The sequence below is a fragment of the Macaca thibetana genome, chromosome 15 (genome assembly GCF_024542745.1).
Source record: "Macaca thibetana thibetana isolate TM-01 chromosome 15, ASM2454274v1, whole genome shotgun sequence".
Lineage (NCBI taxonomy): Eukaryota > Metazoa > Chordata > Mammalia > Primates > Cercopithecidae > Macaca > Macaca thibetana.
In genome coordinates, this window is record NC_065592.1 from 10,567,170 (window position 1) to 10,588,953 (window position 21,784).

The window sequence follows — 21,784 nt, forward strand, 5'->3', positions numbered from 1 at the left end:
GGTACACGCCTGTAATCCCAGCTATTTGGGAGGCTGAGGCAGGAGAATTGCTTGAACCTGGGAGGAGGAGGTTGCAGTGAGCCCAGATCAGGCCACTGCACTCCAGCCTGGGTGACAGAGCAAGACTCCATCTCAAAAAAAAGAAAAAGAGAGAGAGAGAGAGGAGAGTATCTTGATAACATAGTGGATAAGAGTTCAGGATCAGGATCCAAATTGTCTGGATTTGAAATCAGCTCCATCATTTACTATCCTTAAGACCCTGAGCATGATGTTGCCTCTTTATGCCTCAGTCTCCTCACCTGTGAAATGGGACATAACTCATGACAGTGTTGTGAGGATTTTAAAAGTTCTTATGCAGAAAACCTTAGATTAATGCCAGGGGTGTGTAGTAGGTAGGTATTCAGTAACATGTTAGCTGTGATGATGGTGAGTAGGAGGAAGAGGAGGGGATAGTGGCAACAGTATAGTCTGGGAATGAAGCCACAGGCACATACGGCTGAGCTCCCTGCCCTAAAGGAGCCCAAAGGACTCCTGACCCCTGCTTTACCACTTACTCCCTGGAAGGGTTAGTGCCAGTTGGATTCAGATGTCCATTTGTTTGCTCACTTATATAACAATTGTTCCCTGGCCCCTGTAATGAGCCAGGCTCTGGGTTGGGGCAGACATAACCTCGCTGTGCCTCTATTCCTTCAACTGTGAAGTGAGGATGGTGATGGTACCACAGGGAGGATTGCATCTGATGAGATCTTAAGAGCACAGCTGGTCTGGGGGATGGCTCCCATACTGAGATCGACACACAGAAGCTGTTGTAGTTGTTTAGAAAAAAAAAATCAGGGCCAGGTACAGTGGCTCACACCTTGTACTCCCAGCAGTTTGGGAGGCTGAGGCAGGTGGATCACCTGAGGTCAGGAGTTCAAGACCAGCCTGCCAAGATGGTGAAACCCCCTCTCTACTAAAAATACAAAAATTAGCTGGGTGTGGTGGTGGGTGCTTGTAATCCCAGCTACTAGGGAGGCTGAGGCAGAAGCATTGCTTGAACTCAGGCAGCAGAGGTGGCAGGGAGCCACGATCGCACCACTACATTCCAGCCTGGGTGACAGAGTGAGACTCCATGTAAAAAACAACAACAAAAACAACAGCAAACAAACAAAAAACAAACCCTGTGAAATAGGTAATATAGGTATTCCCATTTTAGAGATCAGAAAACAGAGGCATGGAGCAATTAACTACCTAGTTCAAGGTAACAGAACCAAGAAGTGGCAGGGCTGGAATTTGAATCCTGGGTGATGTTTGTTGAAAGAAAAAAGGAAGAGAAAGGTGAGGTGCAGGATCTCAGGTTTCTAGGTATGAACAGCAGAATCAGAGATCAGGATCCTGAGTAAGCATCAACCCCAGTCCCACTCCTCTGCGGATTCGCGAGTGGAACTGAGGTCTGGAAGGGCAGGACCCCAAGGCCAAACAGGAAATTAAAATCCCAGGTTTCGGCTGGGCGCGGTGGCTCACGCCTGTAATCCCAGCACTTTGGGAGGCTGAGGCGGGCGGATCACGAGGTCAGGAGATCGAGACCATCCTGGCTAACGTGGTGAAACCCATCTCTACTAAAAATACAAAAAATTAGCCGGGTGTGGTGGCGGGCGCCTGTAGTCCCAGCCACTCAGGAGGCTGAAGCAGGAGAATGGCGTGAACCCAGGAGGCAGAGCTTGCAGTGAGCCGAGATTGTGCCACTGCATTCTCTCTCAGTGACAGAGCGAGACTCTGTCTCAAAAAAAAAAAAAAAAAAGGCAGGTTTCCAGCTCCTGGCCCTGTGAACCCAGGCAGTTAGGAGTTTGGCATGTATGGGAAACCCTTGACAGTGTTCAATTCCCTCCTGTGGCCGGAAAGAGTTGTAATGGGTAGACAAGGCATTGTACAAAACACGATGTGATGTTAACAGCCAATATTTGGGCCGGGCATGGTGGCTCACGCCTGTAATCCCAGTACTTTGGGAGGCCAAGGCAGGGAGATCACCTGAGGTCAGGAGTTCAAGACCATCCTGGCCAAAATGGTGAAACAGTGTCTCTACTGAAAATACAAAAATTAGCTGGGTGTGGTGGCAAGTGCCTGTAATCCCAGCTACTCAGGAGGCTGAGGCAGGAGAATCACTTGAACCCAGGTGGTGGAGGTTGCAGTGAGTCTCACACCATTGTACTCTAGCCTGGGTGACAGAGCAAGACTCTGTCTCAAAAAAAAAAAAAAAAAAAAAGCCAACATTTGGTGAGCATGGCCAGGTGCCAAGTAGTAATTCAGGAGCCTTTTATTCACACTACTCCTCATGACAGCATGGTCACTAAACCCACTTTTCAGCTGTAAAAACTGAGGCTAGAGACTTCAAGGAACGGGCTCCAGGTCCCACAGCTAACAGCTGGAGGAGGTTGGGATGCACACTCTGTTCAGATCTCCAGTCCCTGCTGCTCCCTCTGTCTCCCACTACTCTCCAGTGCCTCACCACTAAATGCCACTACTGATACTTTCACATTTAAAAATATAGCTGTTGTGGGGTGTGTCTCGGGGGAATGAAAAGAAGGAAGTTGGTTAATGGGTAGAGAAATACAGTTAGATGGAAGAAATAAATTCACCAGGCGCTGTGCCTCATGCCTGTAGTCCCAATACTTTGGGAGGCCGAGGCAGGTGGATCACTTGAGCTCAGGAGTTCAAGAACAGCCTGGCCAACATGGTGAAACCCTGTCTTTACTAAAAATATAAAAAATCAGCCAGGCGTAGTGGCACGTGCCTGTAGTCCCATCTACTCAGGAGGCTGAGTCAGGAGAATTGCTTGAGCCTGGGAGGTAGAGGCTGCAGTGAGTTGAGATCATGCCATTGCACTCCAGCCTGGGTGATGGAAGTGAAACCATGTCTTTAAAAAAAAAAAAGAAAAGCAAATTAAATAAGTTCTAGTATTCAATAGTAGAGTAGAGCAACTATAGTTGACAATTATTTACAATATGTTTCAAAATAGGTAGAAGAATTGTAATGTTCTCAACACAAAGAAATGATAAATGTTTGAAGTGATGGATTTCTCAATTATCCCAATTTGATCAGTACACAGTGTATACGTGTATCAAACACCACCTGCTATATCAATAAAAAACAAAACAACAATAGCCGTTGCCAATGGTAATGCCAGGGACTATGACTAAGAACTCAGAAAATAAGCAGAGCTCAGCAAAGGCTAAAGGGCTGTGTGTGTGCAGGTACCTAGAAGGACAGGGAGGTGACCCGGCAACTCCTCTTCTGAGTACACACAGCCCCGATCACTGGGTGAAAGGTGTGGGACTCCTGCCAGGTTATGTAAGCCTCACGCCAGTCTGCCGACTCCTGGCCTGCTGGGTGGGGACTCTGAGAAGGTGCAGAAGACCGATTCTAGGTTTGGGGGGTCTGCTTTGGGGTATCTAGCACATGGTCAGGCTGCCCAAGAAAGGCCTCAGAAATGCTGCCCTCCACTCCCAGTGGGGCCAGCTGGCCCAAGGACACTTCCCAGAAACGAGACTTCCGCTTGCCCTTTGGGAAGACCTTCAGTCCCCCTTTATGGCTTTGGTTGACCCTGCACAGAAGGAATTCAACTAGACTCCATTTCCTAGGTGGCTCTGTGCCATGCAATGTTCCCTCATAACATATGGAACTGTGCAGAGAAGGTGTCATGTCAATCTCCATTTTACAGGTGAGGACACTGAAGGGTGAAGGGTGAAAGAGGTTCATGACTTGCTTGAAGTGATACGGCCAAGGTGTGGCAGGGCTGTGTTTTGGACCCAGGTCACTACAGGTGGGAGGAAGTTCCTGGGAACTGTGTGCACATGAAGTATTTTGAAATCTAGGTGGCTAGTAGAGAAAGGAAATGTGAAGGGGGCTAAATTCCTGAATTACAGGGGGAGACAAAGGCCATGTAGGGAGCTGACCCCTGGAGTAATCACATCATCTTTCAGCACCTTCCATGGTTCCCCATTACCTTCAGGATAAAGGACAACATCTTTCTTTCTTTCTTTCTTTTTTTTTTTTTTTTTGGAGATGGAGTTTTGCTCTTGTTGCCCAGGCTGGAGTGCAATGGTGTGATCTTGGCTCACTGCAACCTCTGCCTCCCGGGTTCAAGTGATTCTCCTGCCTCAGCCTCCCGAGTAGCTGGGACTACAGGTGCGTGCCACCACACCCAGCTAATTTTTGTATTTTTAGTAGAGACAGGGTTTCACCATGTTGGCCAGGCTGGTCTCGAACTCTTCACCTCAGGTGATCCGCCCGCCTTGGCCTCCCAAAGTGCTGGGATTACAGGCATGAGCCACTGTGCCCAGCCTCTTTTGTTTTTTTAAGAGATGGGGTCTCACTTTGTTGCCCAGGTTGGAGTACAGTGGCTGACTGCAGCCTCAAACTCCTGGGCTCAAGCGATCCTTCTGCCTCAGCCTCTTAAAGCATTGGGATTACAGGTGTGAGCCACCTCACATGGCCTCAACACCTTCATATGGCCTATAAGCCCCTCTAGTGGGATTGGGCTTGCTTTCATTTCCAGCTTTGCTCATGCCTCTGCAGATCATGGGACCCTGTGTCTTCTGCTGCGGGTCGACTCGGACTGTCCTCTCCAGCGGCTCCCCTCTCTTCTGGCTGCTTCTATCCACTCGTCAGGCTTGGGCTTACATGTCACTTCCTCAGGGAAGCCTGCCCTGACCACCCACCCCAAGCAGACCTCTGTGTTCCCACTGCTGCCTGAACCCCAGCCACTACCACCCTAACTAGGTGTATCACAACAGTCATCATTTGGGCCACATCCATGTAGCCCCAGTCCCAGAGCAGATGGTTGGATAAACCCCTGTGAGTGAAAAATGAATGAGTGGAGTGAATGAAGTGGCAGACCTTAGAAGGCTAGGGTAGGAGGCAGACAGAGGGCAAGGCTGGGGAGGCTGCTGGGCTGACCTGCATGTTGTAGGAACAACAGCAATGCCAGGGCAGGGCCAGCTCTCAGAGGCCAGAACACAGGCTGGAGAGTTTGGACGTTGCCCTGCCAGCGATATGGAGTCCCAGGCTGAGGCCTGCTGGAGCTGGATTAGGAAGGGAAAGCTGGCCTCCAAGCTGAAGGGGCGTGGCTCTGGAGAAAGTCACCCAGGGGTCTCTGGACGTCATGTAAATGGGACCAACATACTCTCATGTTTCAACCTGGGAATCTGGCCTGGTTTTGCGGTGTTGGGTCAAGTACGGGGCCTGGACTTTCACACACAACCCACAAACCAAATCTCAGGAAGAACCTCAGGAAGCAGGGGCTGTTGTGAGCCTCACTGAACAAATGGGGAAACTGAGGCCCAGGGAAATGGAGTGCCTGACCCAAGCCATATAGGGACTCTTCATCCCCTAATAACAACTAGGTATTGCAGCTTGCTCAGAAATGTAGGCCATCCAACCATGTGCTGCCCAACAGTCATTGGCCATGTGTGGTTACTTGAATTTAAAATTCGAATTAAATGAAATTTAGAATTCAGTTTCTCAGTCACACCAGGCACATTTCAAGTGCTCAATAGCCACATGTGGCTACTGGTTATCAAATTGGAGAGTGCAGATATGGGGCATGTCTATCACTGCAGAAAGTTCTTTGGACAGTGCTGGTCTAGCCCATGGAGGTACACAGGTCCTCATCCTGACTCCCAATCTAGAATTCTTTCCACTGAAGTAGATTGACTCCTCTCTCTTAGCTAGGGCTTCTTCGTAAGAGGCTTCTATGGGGGCAAAAAGACACCATAAACAAAGTCTAGGGTCTAGGAAAGGTGACTCACGCCTGTAATCCCAGTACTTTGGGAGGCTGAGGTTGGAGGATTGCTAGAGGCCAGGAGTTTGATACCAGTCTGGGCAATATAATGAGACAATCTCTACAAAAAAATAAAAAATTAGCTAGCTGTGGTGGCACACACCTGTGGTCATAGCTACTCAGGAGGCTGAGGCAGGTGGATTACTTGAGTCCAGAAGTTGAAGGTTACAGTGAGCTATGATCACACCACTGAACTCTAGCCTGGATGACAGAGTAAGACCCTGTCTCTAAAAAATAAAATAAAAAATAAACAAAGCCTAAAGATGACTAAATGGAAGCAGCCGGGCACGGTGACTCACGCCTGTAATCCCAGCATTTTGGGAGGTCGAGGCAAGCAGATCACTTGAGGCCAGGAGTTCAAGACCGGCCTGGCCAACATGGTAAAACCCCATCTCTACTAAAAATACTAAAACTAGTCAGGTGTGGTGGCAGGTGGTACTCGTGGGGCTAAGGCAGGAGAATCATTTGAACCCAGGAGGCAGAGGCTGCAGTGAGATCACACCACTGCACTCCAGCCTGGGTGAGAGGAAAACTCCATCTCAAGAAAAAAAAAAAAAGATAATAAGCAGAAGCAATACTTTAACGTATATGAGGTTGAAGCCCACGCTACGTAATAAGCCACTACAAATAAATAACAAAAAGATTATTTCCCAAATTTAAAAATGGACAAACAAAAGATGTAGACAGGCAATTTATAGGAGAAATTAAAATCACCAAAAAATAGATGATCATGAAAGAAATGCAAGCACTGTAGGATAGCTTTTTTTCCCTCTTTTGGTCAGATTGGTGAAGATGGAGAAAGCGTGGGAATGGCCACTTTCTTATACTGTTGGTGGGAATATAAATGTGTATGATCTTTTTGGAAGGCAGTTTGTCGACATCTCTCAACAGTAAATATGCAAATACTCTTTGACTCAGTAATCCCTGGACTGGAACCTGGTGCCGCCTGACTCCAGATCTCGTGTTCTGAACCATGACTACCCTCTGTGAGTGATGGTCAGGCTTGGGGTGGAAAGGGCAGAGTTGGCTGATCAATGGGGAAACTTGTGGATTTGACCGTGGGAGGCTTAATCAGGACAGACTGCTGTGGGCGAGTTCTTTGCGGCCTTTATCTTCTCGTGTGACTGGCTCAGATATTAGCAAGGATCCCAGCACAAATCAATATGCCCTTGGTCAGCCACTTCGGTGGCTCGCCTGCCATTCCAGTTCTGCAAATAATTGGAGGCCAGTCACCGATGAATCAGCACTGACCGCCCTTAGCAAGCAGGGCTGGGGAGACGACTTGGCATGGCATAGCTGTGAAGCAGTGTGAAGCAGGCACTATGCTGGGTGTCAGGTGCCCAAGAGAGCAGGCCAGCTGGGTGGCTGCCCTCAAGGTGATTTGGGCAAGTGGTATTCCCTGTCCCTACCTCAGTTTCTCCTTTCTTTCTCTTTCTCTCCTTCTTCTCTCCCTTCTTCCCTCCTGCCCTCCCTCCCTCCCTTCCTTCCAATGAGAATGAAATACGCACCAGCTGTGGTGGAGACAGAAGACAGAAGGCTAAGCCCTCATTTTCTTTGCATACAGATTTTTGGCAACATGAGCACACAGAGCAGGGAGTGGGCAGTGTACCTGATGGGGGGATAGGATGGGAGGGGATGCCGCAGCTAAAGCTAGACATTGAGTAGGTGTCACTAAGTGGGCAGGGGGGTAAGCCTAGGACCTCTGGGCATCAGGGCTGCAGGGGCCCAAGGGAGGCAGGCAGGGAGGGGCTGAGCGGTTGCTTCCAGGGGGTCCTGAATGTCAGGCTAAGAACCTTGGATTTTGGCCGGGCGCGGTGGCTCAAGCCTGTAATCCCAGCACTTTGGGAGGCCGAGACGGGTGGATCACGAGGTCAGGAGATCGAGACCAACCTGGTGAACATGGTGAAACCCCGTCTCTACTAAAAAATAAAAAAAAAAAAAAACTAGCCGGGCGAGGTGGCGGTGGCGGCGCCTGTAGTCCCAGCTACTCGGGAGGCTGAGGCAGGAGAATGGTGTGAACCCGGGAGGCGGAGCTTGCAGTGAGCTGAGATCCGGCCACTGCAACTCCAGCCCGGGAGACAGAGCGAGACTCCGTCTCAAAAAAAAAAAAAAAAAAAAGAACCTTGGATTTTATCCAGAGAATGACAGGGAAAGGCTTTTGTTTATAATATTCTTATAATTATATATTGTTAAATTACAAAACTAATTCACCTTATAAAAATCAAACAATACCCTATATATATATATTTTTTTTTTTTTTTGAAACAGAATCTTGCTCTGTTGCCCAGGCTGGAGTGCAGTGGCATGATCTATACTCACTGCAACCTCCGCCTCCTGGGTTCAAGCGATTCTCCTCCTGCAGCCTCCCAAGTAGCTGGGATTACAGGCACCTGCCACCACGTCTGGTTAACTTTTGTATTTTGTTTGTTTGTTTTTTGAGATGGAGTCTCACTCTGTCGCCCAGGCTGGAGTGCAGCAATCCTGACTCACTGCCACCTCTGCCTCCCGGATTCAAGCCATTCTCCTGCCTCACCCTCCCAGGTACCTGGGATTACAAGCGCCCCCCACCACACCCTGCTAATTTTTTTTTTTTTTTTTGAGACGGAGTCTTGCTCTGTCACCCAGGCTGGAGTGCAGTGGCTGGATCTCAGCTCACTGCAAGCTCCGCCTCCCGGGTTTACGCCGTTCTCCTGCCTCAGCCTCCCGAGTAGCTGGGACTACAGGCGCCCGCCACCTCGCCCGGCTAGTTTTTTTTTGTATTTTTTAGTAGAAACGGGGTTTCACCGTGTTAGCCGGGATCGTCTCTCGATCTCCTGGCCTCGTGATCCGCCTGTCTTGGCCTCCCAAAGTGCTGGGATTACAGGCTTGAGCCACCGCGCCCGGCCCCACCCTGCTAATTTTCGTATTTTTAGTAGAGATGGGGTTTCGCCATGTTGGCCAAGCTGGTTTTGAACTGCTGACCTCAGGTGATCCACCCACCTCGGCCTCCCAAAGTGCTGGGATTACAGGCATGAGCTACCATGGCCAGCCCCTTTTTTAAATACATAGATTCTTTTTCTTTTTTTTTTTTTTGAGACGGAGTCTTGCTCTGTCGCCCAGGCTGGAGTGCAGTGGCCGGATCTCAGCTCACTGCAAGCTCTGCCTCCCGGGTTCACGCCATTCTCCTGCCTCAGCCTCCCAAGTAGCTGGGACTACAGGCGCCCGCCACCTCGCCCGGCTAGTGTTTTGTATTTTTTTTTAGTAGAGACGGGGTTTCACCAGGTTAGCCAGGATGGTCTCGATCTCCTGACCTTGCGATCCGCCCATCTCGGCCTCCCAAAGTGCTGGGATTACAGGCTTGAGCCACCGCGCCCGGCCTCTTTTTCTTTTTTAATTAAAAAAAAAAAAAAGAGGAGGGATCTTGCTATGTTGCCCAGGCTGATCTCAAACTCCTGGGCTCAAGTCATCCAGCCATCCTCCTGCCTCAGCCTCCCAAAGTGCTGGGATTACAGGCATGAGCCACCATGGCCAGCCTATACATATAAATATATATATACACATATATGGGTGTGTGTGTGCGTGTGTGTGTGTGTATATATATATATAATTTAAATATTTATTTGTTTAGAGACACAGTCTTGCTGTGTTCACCAGAAGAGCCTGGACCTTTTGGGCTCAGGCTACCCACCCACCTCAGCCTCCCGAGTAGCTGGAACCACAGGTGCACACCACCACACCCAGCTAATTTTAAATTTTTTTGTACAGATGGGGGTCTTGCCATGTTGCCCAGGCTGGTCTTGAACTCCTGGGCTGAAGCGATCCACCACCTCAGTCTCCCAAAGTGCTGGGATTACAGGTGTGCGCTACCATGCATTCCTTTGACCACCATTTTTGGAGCATCAATTACGTGGCAGGCCCAGTACTGGACATGGGGATTCTACAGGAGAGGCATCTGACCCTGTGAAGCTCACGATCTAAAGGGAAACAGAGCTAAGGAAATGACATCACAAGGTTTTTCCAGGGCTAGATAAAGATAAAGATTCTCTAAGGTCCTCCCACTTTCTCCAGGTGTGATTGTATTCTGGCGCCTGCAGTCACATGGAATTCCTTCATTCCTCTCTACTCCTTCCCCACACCTAAGCCAGTACTTAGACTCCCCAACCTCCCAACTCCAAGAACCGTGGGACATTCAATCAAAATCAAAATAACTGGGAATATTCAAAAGGCTGTACATCCTTCCTGGGCTCTTTAGCTTTGACCATGACTTTCCATAACTATTATCATTGCTCTGAAATGGGTTCCCTTTCTCTTGCCATTGCTCTGTCTCCACCCTGGTTACCCTGCTCAGTCTCCCACTGGGACGGCTGCAATTGCCTCCTCAATGTCTGCCTGCCTCTGTTCTTGCCCCCCTGCCAATCAATCCATTCTCAGCAGCCAGAAGGAGTGTTTAAAAATGTTAATTTGGGCCGAGGTGGGTGGATCACCTGAGGTCAGGAGTTCAAGACCAGCCTGACCAACATGGAGAAACCACATCTCTACTAAAAATACAACATTAGCTGGGCGTGGTGGTGCATGCCTGTAATCCCAGTTACTTGGGAGGCTGAGGCAGGAGAACTGTTTGAACCCAGTAGGTGGAGGTTGTGGTGAGCTGAGATCGAGCCATTGCACTCCAGCCTAGGCAACAAGAGCAAAAACTCTGTCTCATAGGCCGGGCGCGGTGGCTCAAGCCTGTAATCCCAGCACTTTGGGAGGCCGAGACGGGCGGATCACAAGGTCAGGAGATCGAGACCATCCTGGCTAACACGGTGAAACCCCGTCTCTACTAAAAAATGCAAAAAAACTAGCCGGGCGGGTTGGCGGGCGCCTGTAGTCCCAGCTACTCGGGAGGCTGAGGTAGGAGAATGGCGTAAACCCGGGAGGCGGAGCTTGCAGTGAGCTGAGATCCGGCCACTGCACCCCAGCCTAGGCGACAGAGCAAGACTCCGTCTCAAAAAAAAAAAAAAAAAAAAAAAAAAAAACTCTGTCTCACACACACACAAAAAAGTTAATTTGGCCAGGCACATGGTGCATGCCTGTAATCCCGGCACTTTTGGAGGCCAAGCTGGGTGGATCACCTGAAGTCAGGAGTTCGAGACCCGTCTGACCAAAATGGTGAAACCCGTCTCCACAAAATACAAAAAATTAGCCAGGCGTGGTGGCGCATGCCTATAATCTCAGCTACTTGGGAGGCTGAGGCAGGAGAATCACTTGAACCTGGGTGACAGAGGTTGCAGTGAGCTGAGATCGTACCATTGCACTCCAGCCTGTGCAACAAGAGCAAAACTCAGTCTCAAAAAAAAAAAAAAAAAACCCATAAAAAATGTTAATTTGAATCCTGTCACCCTTCTGCCTGCTCACATGCTCCAGTGGTGTCCCCTGGGACTCAGAATAAACTCTAAACACCTGCTAGAGGTTGCAGTGAGCTGAGATCGCGCCACTGCACTACAGCCTGGGCAACAGAGTGAGACTTGGACTCAAAACAAAACAAAAAACACCTTCTAGGCCCACAAGGGCCCATGCGCACAGGCCCGTTTGCTTCACCGCTCTCTGTCCCCTGTACTCACTCTATTCTAGTCACACGGAGTCCTCCAAACATGCCAGCTCATGCCTCTGTCCCCAGAGCTTCCTGTACCTGGGTCTGCCTTATTACTTGGGTCTTGGCTAAGATGACACCTCATAAAAGCCTTCCTTGACCACCCCATCTGTATCAGGCCTCCCAACCCAATCATTCTCTGACCTTTCCCTGGGTTTCCTTCTCCAGACTACTTGCCTGTGATCTGGCAAACAATTATCTTATTTGGTACTAGGTTCCTTATGCATCTGGTCAGGGCCTCGGGGAGGTAGGACAGGCCATGCTTGGGAATCTGGGGGGCTGGGGAAGTGTGGAGCTCCCTGCTCCTCTCACAGGCACAGCCTCTTGAAATCCTCACAACATTCTAGAAAGGTGGAAATCCTGATTCCCATTTTACAGGTGAAGAAACGTGGCTGAGATGGGAAAGTTTACAGCATTCTTCAAGATTCCTTTCTACACATGCAAAGGTGCATCCAAAGCTTGTGTGGCATCGGTTGTCAATGGCAAAGTAGCCAGATTTTGAACTCAGCTCTGTTGCAAGTGGTCCCAGCCAACCATACCGAACCCCTTCCCAATTCAGAGACCTGAACCAAGGCCACACCGCCACCATGCAGCAGAGCCAGGATCCCAACTCAGGCTTGTCTCACCCAAATCTAGCACGCTGTCCTGGCACCACACTCTCCCCCTTCCCCAGGCACCATCAGGGAAATGAGGGAAGGGAAATTTCCTGGGTTCCCAGGCCACAGGCCACAGAGAGATAAATACCCAACCCCAGCTAAGCCTGGCAGTCAGGCCCACCCTGCTTCCTGTTGCATGGCCCAAGTTTACTCAGGGTCATAGCTGAGAAGCCAGCCAGGCACTGGGATGTCCTTGACTGGTTCTCCACTCTGAAGTCCCCTCCTGGGGTCAGGTAGCCACAGGCTCTGCCCTTGTGGAGCAGGCCCAGCCAAGATTAGTGAGGCGAGCACACCCCACACTGTGCAGCACAGTTTAGCACTCTGAGCCTGTGCTTCCGGGGCAAGACCCCAGGCAAGTGTTTTAAATCCCCTAGGCCTCAACTTCCCCGTTTGCCAAAGGGGACACACAGTCGCACTGGAAGCTGCTGTTAACATTTTTCTTTAATCTGGTTAATTCTGTGATCTAAATTATGGGACAAACTGCAGAGAAGTATGGATTGCCACCCATCTTGCATTTGGGAAGCAGGAAGAAATCAGTCCTTGGTCACCACATGTCCAGACCTAATTCATCCCTAAGTCCAGTCAAACCTGTCTCTCAAAAGCCTCAGACCTATCCTCTTGCTTTCTCCACAATGCTGAGGTTGCACTGTCATGATCTCTTGCCTGCATCACCAACAGACTCCTCATCCACCCATTTCCCCCACCTTGTCCCCTTCACACTACCTGCAGCTAGAGCAAGCTTCTTAGGACAAAAAGCAAATCCGGGCCTTGCCTGGTGGCTCACACCTGTAATTCCAGCCCTTTGGGAGGCCGAGGTGGGCGGATCACCTGAGGTCAGGAGTTTGAGACCAGCCTGGTGAACACGGTGAAAGCCGATCTGTACTACAAATACAAAATTAGCGGGGTGTGGCGGCACGCACCTGTAATCCCAGCTACTCAAGAGGCTGAGGCAGGAGAATCGCTTGAACCCGGGAGGCAGAGGTTGTAGTGAGCGGAGACTGAGCCATTGCACTCCAGCCTGGGCGACAAGAGTGAAACTCCGTCTCAAAAAAAAAAAAAAAAACAACCCAGCAAATCTGACCAGGACACTCTCCATCTCAACGCGTGTCTGTGGCTTCCTCCTTATGGTCTACAAGACTTCGGGAGATCTGGCCTTGCCAGCCCCATCTCTTGCCCCTCTCTCAAACTGCCACAGTACAGCCAGATGTAGTTGCCCGAAACTTTCTGCAGGCACCACGATCTCCGGCTACCAGGTCTCTGGCAGCTCCCTGTGCCTGGACCCTGCGTGACTCAGGGCACGCATCCTGTGGATGGCTTGGGTCCCTTTGTTCGAGAAACTTTCTCTCTGAGTCTGCGCCCCAACCCATGTGAGGTGCCTCCTCTGAGCTCCCCTGGTTACCCTGTTACAAATCTTATCCATAGATTTGTCGCTGCCTGTGTCCCTGTCTGCTTCTCCACCTGGTGGTCTTGAGCTGCGAGCATTTGGAAGGGGCAAGCCCACCAGGTTCCCCACTAGGTCCCAGCCTGGCTCAGCGGAGACTGTCCCTAAACATTTGGGGACTGGATGAATGAACCACAATATGCCGAGGGGCCCAGGAGGTACAAGGCTTTCGAGTGGGCTCTGCCCCCAGAACAGCTAACTAGTCAGTGAGACCAGCCACGCTGGGCAAGAAACTAAAGGACAAGAGAAGGCTTAGATAACAGCTTGGAATGTTACAAGCTGGGTCACAAGGCTGCGTGACGGACTGCGCCAGAGCCACCTCCTCGACGAAGCCTTCCAGACGCTTCTCTGCTCAGTGCTGAGGAGCACCAGAGATTCAGGGCGAGCAAGCGACCTGCCAGGGGCTCTCTGGGCGCCAGCTTTCTGAGAAAGGAGACTCGCTACCTTCTGGGCCTGCTTCAGGGTTCTACGAGCTCAAGTCTGGCGGGACCCTGGAAGGCCGCTGCAGCCACAAACTGTTTCTCCTTGTCATTGTTTCTTCTTTTCTTCTGCTCTCGCTCTCCCTGCCCCGCCAGCCCCGCGACCTCCCACTGCCTTCCCAGGGCCCCTCTCCCTTCCCTCAGCTCCTCCCTGCCCTAGGAGGCGGGCCCGGTCGCACGGTGCACCAATCCAAGCGCCCCGAACCGCCTCTGCCTCCCACGAGTCCCACCCCACGCCGCCGCCCGCCAATCGCGCTGCGCGCCCGCCTCGCCGGGCCGCCCAATCGCGGGCGGACTGAGCCGCCGGCGCCCCGCCCCTGCCGCGCTCGGCGGCGGCTCTGCTGGCGGCCGCGCGGGGCCCAGGCATTCTCCAAGCGGCGCTGCGCAGCGTCGGGCTTTGGCTGCAGCGTCGGGGTGGCAGGGGGCGGCGCCGCTGCTCGAGGGGTGCTGGGCGAGGCGGGCGCCACCGGCCGGGCCGAAGGGCGCCTCAGCTCCGCCGGGGCCCGCGGCGCGGGTCCCAGGACCAAGGAGGAGGCTGCGCCCCCGCTGCCCCGGGCCGGCCCGGTGCCTGCCCTGAGGAGGCCCGAGGCCAGACGTTCCCGGCCCACAGCGACCCCGACGCGCCTCCTGGAGAGGCCCCCGAGCTCCCGCCAGCCCCCTGGGGGTGCCCCACCTTCCTGGGCTTTACCTGCGCTGGCCGCCCGGCACACAGCTGCGGGGGCGTGAGCGGCAAGGGCGCCTCCCCCGGCCGCCAGCGAGGCGGGGGCGGGGCCGCCCTCCGCCCTTAGCCTTACCGGCCCGCCAGCCTGCCCGTCGCCCTCAGTCTCACCGGTCCGCCCGTCGCGCCCGGCCGCGCGGCGTGAGCTCCCCGGAGATCGCGGCTCGGGATGCTGCCAGCCAGCGCGGCCGCTCGCGCGCAGCCCCGCACCCCCGCCCCTGCTTCTGCCTCCTGGGCCATGCACCGCTGTTTACATGCCGGTGAGGTCCCCGGCCGCTCCGAACCCTTCCGAGCCCCGGCTCCCCGAGGGTGAAGCCCGCCGGCGCGCGAACTGGACTGGTCGGTCGCTCAGACCTGGGGCCCCGGACTCCGATCTCCGCCGTCTCCGCCACCATCAGGGCGGGATCCGGCTCTGGTGTTTTGAGGAGGGGGTGTGGTGTAGGGAAAGGAATCCCGTCCCTCCCCACCTTTTTTCGCCTTCACGGCTTCAGACTCAGGGAACTCGCTCATGGCTTTCTTGATGAAGAAGAAGAAATTCAAATTCCAAACCACTTTCACCCTGGAGGAGCTGACTGCGGTTCCCTTCGTGAACGGGGTCCTCTTCTGCAAGGTCCGGCTCCTGGATGGAGGGGATTTTGTCAGCTTGTCGTCAAGGTAGGAGCTGGGGCGGTCGCGCCTGCAGCAGGAGGGGTGATCAGCGAAATCTAGACACTTGGCAAGTGTGGAAGGGCCCCTTGGGGCCGGGGTGGGGAGGATCCGGGGGATTCTATGTGCCTGGGGCAGGTTGCACAAGGCAGGACTGGGCCTGAGGCAGTTGGCAGGGTGCCAGGCAGCCGCCGCCAGCGGAATACCTGGGGGTCTAGTCTTTCAGCCTTTTCTTGGGGCCCTGCGTGCCGCCTGCAGTAGGCCCATTCTGCAGACTTGCATGTAGAGCCTATCAGGGATTTGTAGCCTGAGCGGGTGTGCAGGGAAGGGGTGTTCCAGACCACCTGGCACCCGAACTGGCCACTGGGGCTGTCATATGATTCAGAGTCCAGGCCAGCCACGGGTTCCCCGGCACCCCCAGGCGCCTGGGAAGGCCCGATCGCAGGCACTGCCTAGTCTGGCTGGAGGGAGATGGCTGGGTTTTGGCCTACCCAGCCCCCTCCTAGTGACTGTCCTCCTCTGGCTGGAGCTGGGCTGCTTTGCATTGCAAATGCCCTTATCGAGGAGGCTGCTGCCCTCTCTGAAAGAGGCTCCGTTGAGTTTGGTTTTGTGTTGTTCGCCCCCATCCTGGCAGGTCCAGCTGCCCAGCTTGTTGCTGAGTGCAACTGAGTTCCCAGGCTGTCCCTTGCCGATTGGGCCCACCTGGGGTCACATCGTCCTGGCCTGTCTCAGAAGAGCCTTGGAGTCCTACCGATGGGAGTGTGACTCTTGACTGTTACTTTCTGGGCCTCCTCTTCTGGAAAGTGGGCCTAATACAGGTGGAGAAGCTGCAGCAGCTAGAACTTGGGGCAGGCCGGACGCTGTGGCTTACTCCTGTAATCCCAGCACTTTGGGAGGCCGATGTGGAAGACTTGCTTGAGGCCAGGAGTTCAAGACCAGCCTGGACAACATACAGAGATTCCCATCTCTATTTTATTTTCTTTTTTGGGGGGACACAATTTAACACTGTTGCCCAGGCTGGAGTGCAGTGGCACAACCGTGGCTCACTGCAACCTCCACCTCCCGGGTTCAAGCAATTCTCGTATCTCAGCCTTCTGAGTAGTTGGGATTACAGGTGCCTACCACCACGGCCAGCTAATTTTTTAAAAATTTTATTTATTTTTTAGATGGAGTCTCACTCTGTTGCCCAGGTTGGAATGCAGTGGCACGATCTTGGCTCACTGCAACCTCCACTTCCTGGGTTCAGGCGATCCTCCTGCCTTAGCCTCCTCAGTAGCACGCCACCACGATAATTTTTTTTGTATTTTTGGTAGAAATGGGGTTTCACCATGTTGGCCAGGCTGGTCTCGAACTCCTGACCTCAAATGATCCACCGCCCCCCCCCCCCCCCCCCCCCCCCGCCGGCCTTCCAGAGTGCTGGAATTACAAGTGTGAGCTACTGCACCCAGCCTCTGTCTCTCTTTTTAAAAAATAAAATAGAATGGAGGCAGGGCCTGGCGGAGTGCCTGGGACAGGCTGCTTCCCTACCTGGTCTGCCCTTTGCTCCCCGGGCCTCCTTGTGGGCCCTGTTAGCCAGAGCTGCCTCCCTGTTCTGAGAGCCCATGTGTGCGTGTTATAGGCAGAGAAACTGAGGCCCAGAAAGAGGAAGTCAGTAGCTTGCCAGGGATCTCGAAGAAGTCTGTTGTTAACTGAACTTCGCAGGTTTGGGGACCTGTTGGATGAATCCAGAGGTCAAACACTCTGCTGGGAGGAGGGGAAGGAAGGGGAACTGCACAGCCTAGCTCAGATTTAGGAATCTCCGGTGTGGACAGGGTGGGGTGCCTTTTCTGAGCATTGGCTCCCTGTTCTGTTGGGAGCTGCTTATCTGAGGAATTTGGACAAGGGCTGCCCTTTGTGGTGGGGGTGGCTGGCCTCCTTGGTTGCCTGGGAAGCCTGTGATCCTGAGGCCACCCACACAGCAGTCTGAGGTTTCAGAGAGAAGGCTGTGCTCACAGCTAGGACCTGGAGTTGACTATTCACTGGCTGAGTGACATTGGGCAAGTTACCTAACCTCTCTGATTGCAAGAACCAGCAACCATTGGTGCTGGGCTCCCTGTTTTACTAGCACCTCTCACTTAAGCCCTGGACTGTGTCATGGAACAGGAGTGGAGGTGGGGGCTGCACAGGATTATTATCGCCATTTTAGAGAGGTGGAAACAGGCTCTGAGAGGAGATGATTTGCCTGAGTTGATTCAGTGAAGCCTGCATTCAACCCTTTTGTGCCTCTGAACGTCAGTTTCCTCTTCGGTAAAATGGGGATGTTATACCCACCTCTAGGGTATAGTTAATCTGTGTGTTATGTCTGGCCCAGGCACACTGCTGCAGCAGTTATGACTTCTGTGGGTAGAGGGGCCCAGGCCTGGGCCCAGACCTTTCCAGGTCTTTGGCTGGGCGGGCGGTTGAGGGGGGAACCAGATCCAGTCAGCAGGGGGCCTGTATGTGAGCTGGGAGTGGGGACAGGGTCTTGGATCCCATTGAGGAATATAAATTTTGAGCCCCAGGCTGAGGCCTTGCCTAACCTCCAGGCCCTGGAGCCACTGTCCCCCTACCTGTTGGCCTTTCCATTACCCTAAACCTGCTTCCCCATTAGGGAAAGTGTGGGAAGTTCCAGGTCTTAGTCCACAGGGTCTGGATTTCACCTCTGTTTTTCCTTCTTCCCTCCTGGCAAGGGGCCTCGAATTCCCTGAATCCAGCTGAGCCCAAAGCATTTACCAGCCCTGTCCTACATGCAACCTGAATGGGGCTGAGGAGGGAGGAACTGACACTGAGCTCCCGCAAAGCTGGGCAGTTAGTGGCCACCAGGCACCTGTTTGCTGCTGGGCAGGTGTGACTGGAGGCAGCAGACGGTGACATTGGAACCTGAGGCCAGTTTAGAGCTGCTTTGGCTTTTGCTGTGTTTTTGCCCAGTAGGTGGGGGTTCCTGGGTTCCTACCCCACCCACCCTGGTCTGCAGCCTGGGAACCCTGCTTCACAGTCTGCCCCTCTAGCCAGTGAAGGCCCCATTGTTTCCAGGTTGGGGTAGAGTCTGGGGGAACTGGACCTGGTTAGATCCTGAGCCCAGATCAATAGCATATTTCCCCTACCCCTAGGAACCCCTGAGATGGCCCAGAGACCTGGTGGTGGCAGCATGAGTAGTGTCAGTGAAGCAGGCCCAAGGCCCCACTCCTGCAGCACCCGCCCTCCTGGCTGGAGTGTTTCCCTGTGTGCTGGGTGCCTTGGCAACAGCTGGGTACACCGCTCGCCTGACCCAATTTGAGCAGGTAGAGCAGGTGGTGCATCGGGCTGTTGCTCAGCCTCATCTTCCCGAGGCCTCCTTGAGAGCAGCGATCCTCAGGCTGCTGTGCTCTGAGCTCCTGCACTCTGTGCCAGGCAGGGTGCTGAGTGTTTTGCAGATGGTATTTCCATGAATCCTCTCAGCCATCCGGAGAGGCACCAAAGCCAGAGAGGTGAAGCCACATGCCAGAGGTCACCCAGGTGCTAAATGGCAGTTCAGAAATTAACACTTCTATCATTCTGTAAACCGCCCTTGATTGTATGCATTCTGTATGCTACGGGCTTGCCTAGCCCCTCAAATAGATGATTATTTGGGTCCCTGCAGTCACCTACCCCATGGACTGATGGCATTATCCCACTTACAGGTGAGGAAGCTGGGGTCAGGAAAATGAAATGACTGGGTCTGTGCTACTCAGCTTGAAATTGCAGAGATGGGGTTTGAATTTGGGCAGGTCCAGCTCTAAGGCCCTGTCTTGCCTTGATGGCAGTGGGCTGGAAGCAGCTGCAGACCCGTGTGACAGTCCCAGACCTTTGAGAAAGGCTCCATTCCATGGATTGGGTAGTTCAGGAAAGTCTAGAGCTGTGTAGTTAGGAGGCACCATGGTAGGTTTGGTGAAGTCCAAGGAAAAGGGTCTCCAGGACTTTTCAGGGGGTGGGGCTGAAGTCACTGCTATGGATTTGGGGCCAGGCCCGGGCTGGCACTGGGGCATGGTGAACATTTGCCAAGGTCCCTGCCTGGAGGCCTCCCAGGCATATGTATCCACATGGCATCTGGGAGGCTTTCCCAGGGGTCCCAGGAGAGAGGCAGAGGTCCTAGCCAAGTGTGGTGAGTCGGGGAGCTGCCAGCCTGTCCAAGGCAGCCCTTGAGCAGGAAGAATCCCAAACACCCAAGAGAGCTCTGCTCGCAGCTGGCACCAGTCCTGTAGCCTGCCCCAGGCATGTGGCTGGTGGTGCCAGGGAAGAGGAGTACAAGGGAGGCACTGACTTACCTCATAGCAAGTCTTTTCTGGAGGAGATGGGCAGAGAGCGTTTTCTCAGCCAACAGATGGGGAAACTGAGGCCTGCAGCAGAGAAGTGACTTGCTAGGGCCACTTACAGGAGGAGCTGATGGCGTAGCTGACTTGGGCCTGGCTCTGACCTCTGTCCCCTATGTCTTAGTAACTCTCTGTATGAAGGAGGCAGGCTGGGCCAGAAAGGGGAGGGAGTCCTTCTGGGGTCCCCTTGCACTTAGTACTTGGGTGCCAGACTGTCCAAGAAGCAGACAGCCTGTGACTTAGAGGCCCCTTCTCTGGCCTTTCTTCTTTGGTAGGCTTGAATCCTCAGTGGGCTTTTCATTTGGGCAGTCTTTGGTGGACGCGTGGCTGCCCACCACAAAGATGCTGCCTGCCTTCCATGGCACGGCTGGGATAGTGGCCCCAGAGGCACGGGTGGGGTTCTTTGAGTGTGAAGAAGGCCTTGGCCAGGTCAGTGCTGCAGCTGGGGGCCCCATGCCAGGCCTGGTCCCTGGGGAGGCCAGCCTGGCCGGGTCTTTCCTCACACTCTACACACACGTGTGGCCAGAGCCTCCACCCCCCCGTCCCTCGCCCGCCCTTCTGGGAAAAGGCTGTGGAATGCTGCTTGAATCCACCGCCGGGGGAGGCCTGCTCGCAGGCACAGTGCAGAGCTCCAGGAGGGCAAGATGGAGGTGGACACAGAATTCCATCCCTAGGGGCTGAGTGGAGCAGGGGCCGTGGAGGTTCGATGGGATTCTTAGATTGGCAGGGCACCCACTTTCCTTCACAGAGCAGGAGCTCTGGAGGCTGAGCACACTGGGGAGGGAAAGGAGGCTGGTGGGCACGTGTGCCTGTTCCACTTTCCCTGAACACACGCTTTGTCTTGGGTTTTTGGAGGTGATCATGATTAGACAGCCCTGTTTCCATGGAGCTCCCAGCTAGGTGGGGGCAGTGAGCTTAGTGGCCATCGTGAAAGCTTCAGAGCCAGGCAGATCTAGGACATGTCCTTTTGCATCCCACTGGACCCCGGCAGGCCAGCTGGGGGGGGCATTTCTGTCCAGGTATCTGTCCATTTATTTGACAGATGTGGATTGAGCACTTAGCTCAGGCTGGACATGGTCCTTGTCCTCATGTGGCACATCACTGAGATAGGGAGAGCTTCCTGGAAGAAGTGACCGTTCCTGGGAGCCTTGAAGGCAGAGGGGAATTGGACAGGAAAGAGATCGGGATAAGCCTTTGGCATAGAGGCCCCTGGCCGACAGGCACTTGTTCCCAGGGTCAGGCGAGGAGCTGGGGTACTGGGAGGGTGGAGGAGGGGATGGAGTACGTTAGGGTAACGGATGGCCAAGCTGGTGTGTTCCTGGCCTCAGGAGTACCTACCCAGGGGCAGTGGAGCCACGTGGCCTGGTTGCCAGGTGGAGAAGGTGCAGAGGCCTGACCTGCACCCAGGGAGGGGCAATGGGAATTGGCTGGCAGGTACTGCTAGCCTGGCGGTAGCAGGCAGAGGAGTAGGCAGATTGGAAAGAGGGCTGGCAGGCAGAGTGGGCAAGTGGGCTTTCTCAACCGCAGGGCTGGCATCATGCCTAGTACTTAGTAAGTGCCGGGAGGTGGATAGGGGCACAGTGGCCAAATGTAGCCAGGGTTTGTCAACCCCTGCAGTGCGCCAGTCGTTTGTGATTGCATGAAAATCTAGACTTCCCATTTGTTTTAAGTTGGAAGATCTGGCAACAGTGCTCTGTGGCGGTGTTTGGCTCAAGGGGCTTTCTAGCTGCCTCTTGGCGTGGGCTGCCCGCTCGAGTTCCCCTGACCCCGCAGCATGCCTTGGATCCCTGATGTGTGCTGCCTTAGGCCAGCCTGGTCCCCTGGGTGCCGTAGAAGGCCTTCCAGGTGCAGACTGGGGGCACAAGGAGGCAGAGTGGCCTGTGGAGAGAAGCCCTGCTGGCAGAAGTGGGCATGGCTGGGTGGCCTCAGAGGCCAGCCTGGGCAGCAAAGCTGTGGCACCAGGCCATCTGCTGGTTCCCGCGAGGTCAGATTATACTGCTGGTGGCTGTGGGGAAGCCTGAAGCTGCCCTGACTGTGCCTGGCCTTGGTGTCTGCTCCTTGGACCTAGCC

The 21,784-nt window shown here is 53.7% G+C and overlaps 3 protein-coding genes across 8 annotated transcripts in view; 2 read left to right on the plus strand and 1 right to left on the minus strand.

Moving 5' to 3' along the window:
- The window catches only part of DPM2 (dolichyl-phosphate mannosyltransferase subunit 2, regulatory), a 285,267-nt gene that overhangs the window by 224,991 nt on the left and 38,492 nt on the right, over window positions 1-21,784 (plus strand). The window lies entirely within an intron of this gene.
- The window catches only part of BBLN (bublin coiled coil protein), a 287,657-nt gene that overhangs the window by 171,182 nt on the left and 94,691 nt on the right, over window positions 1-21,784 (minus strand). The gene's annotated exons all lie outside the window — the stretch shown is intronic.
- The window catches only part of EEIG1 (estrogen-induced osteoclastogenesis regulator 1), a 39,853-nt gene continuing 32,439 nt past the window's right edge, over window positions 14,371-21,784 (plus strand). Inside the window, exon 1 of the mRNA XM_050760169.1 lies at window positions 14,371-15,377. Within this exon, the coding sequence (XP_050616126.1) occupies window positions 15,232-15,377 (146 nt within the window). The 5' untranslated portion in view covers window positions 14,371-15,231. The remainder of the gene's footprint in view (window positions 15,378-21,784) is intronic.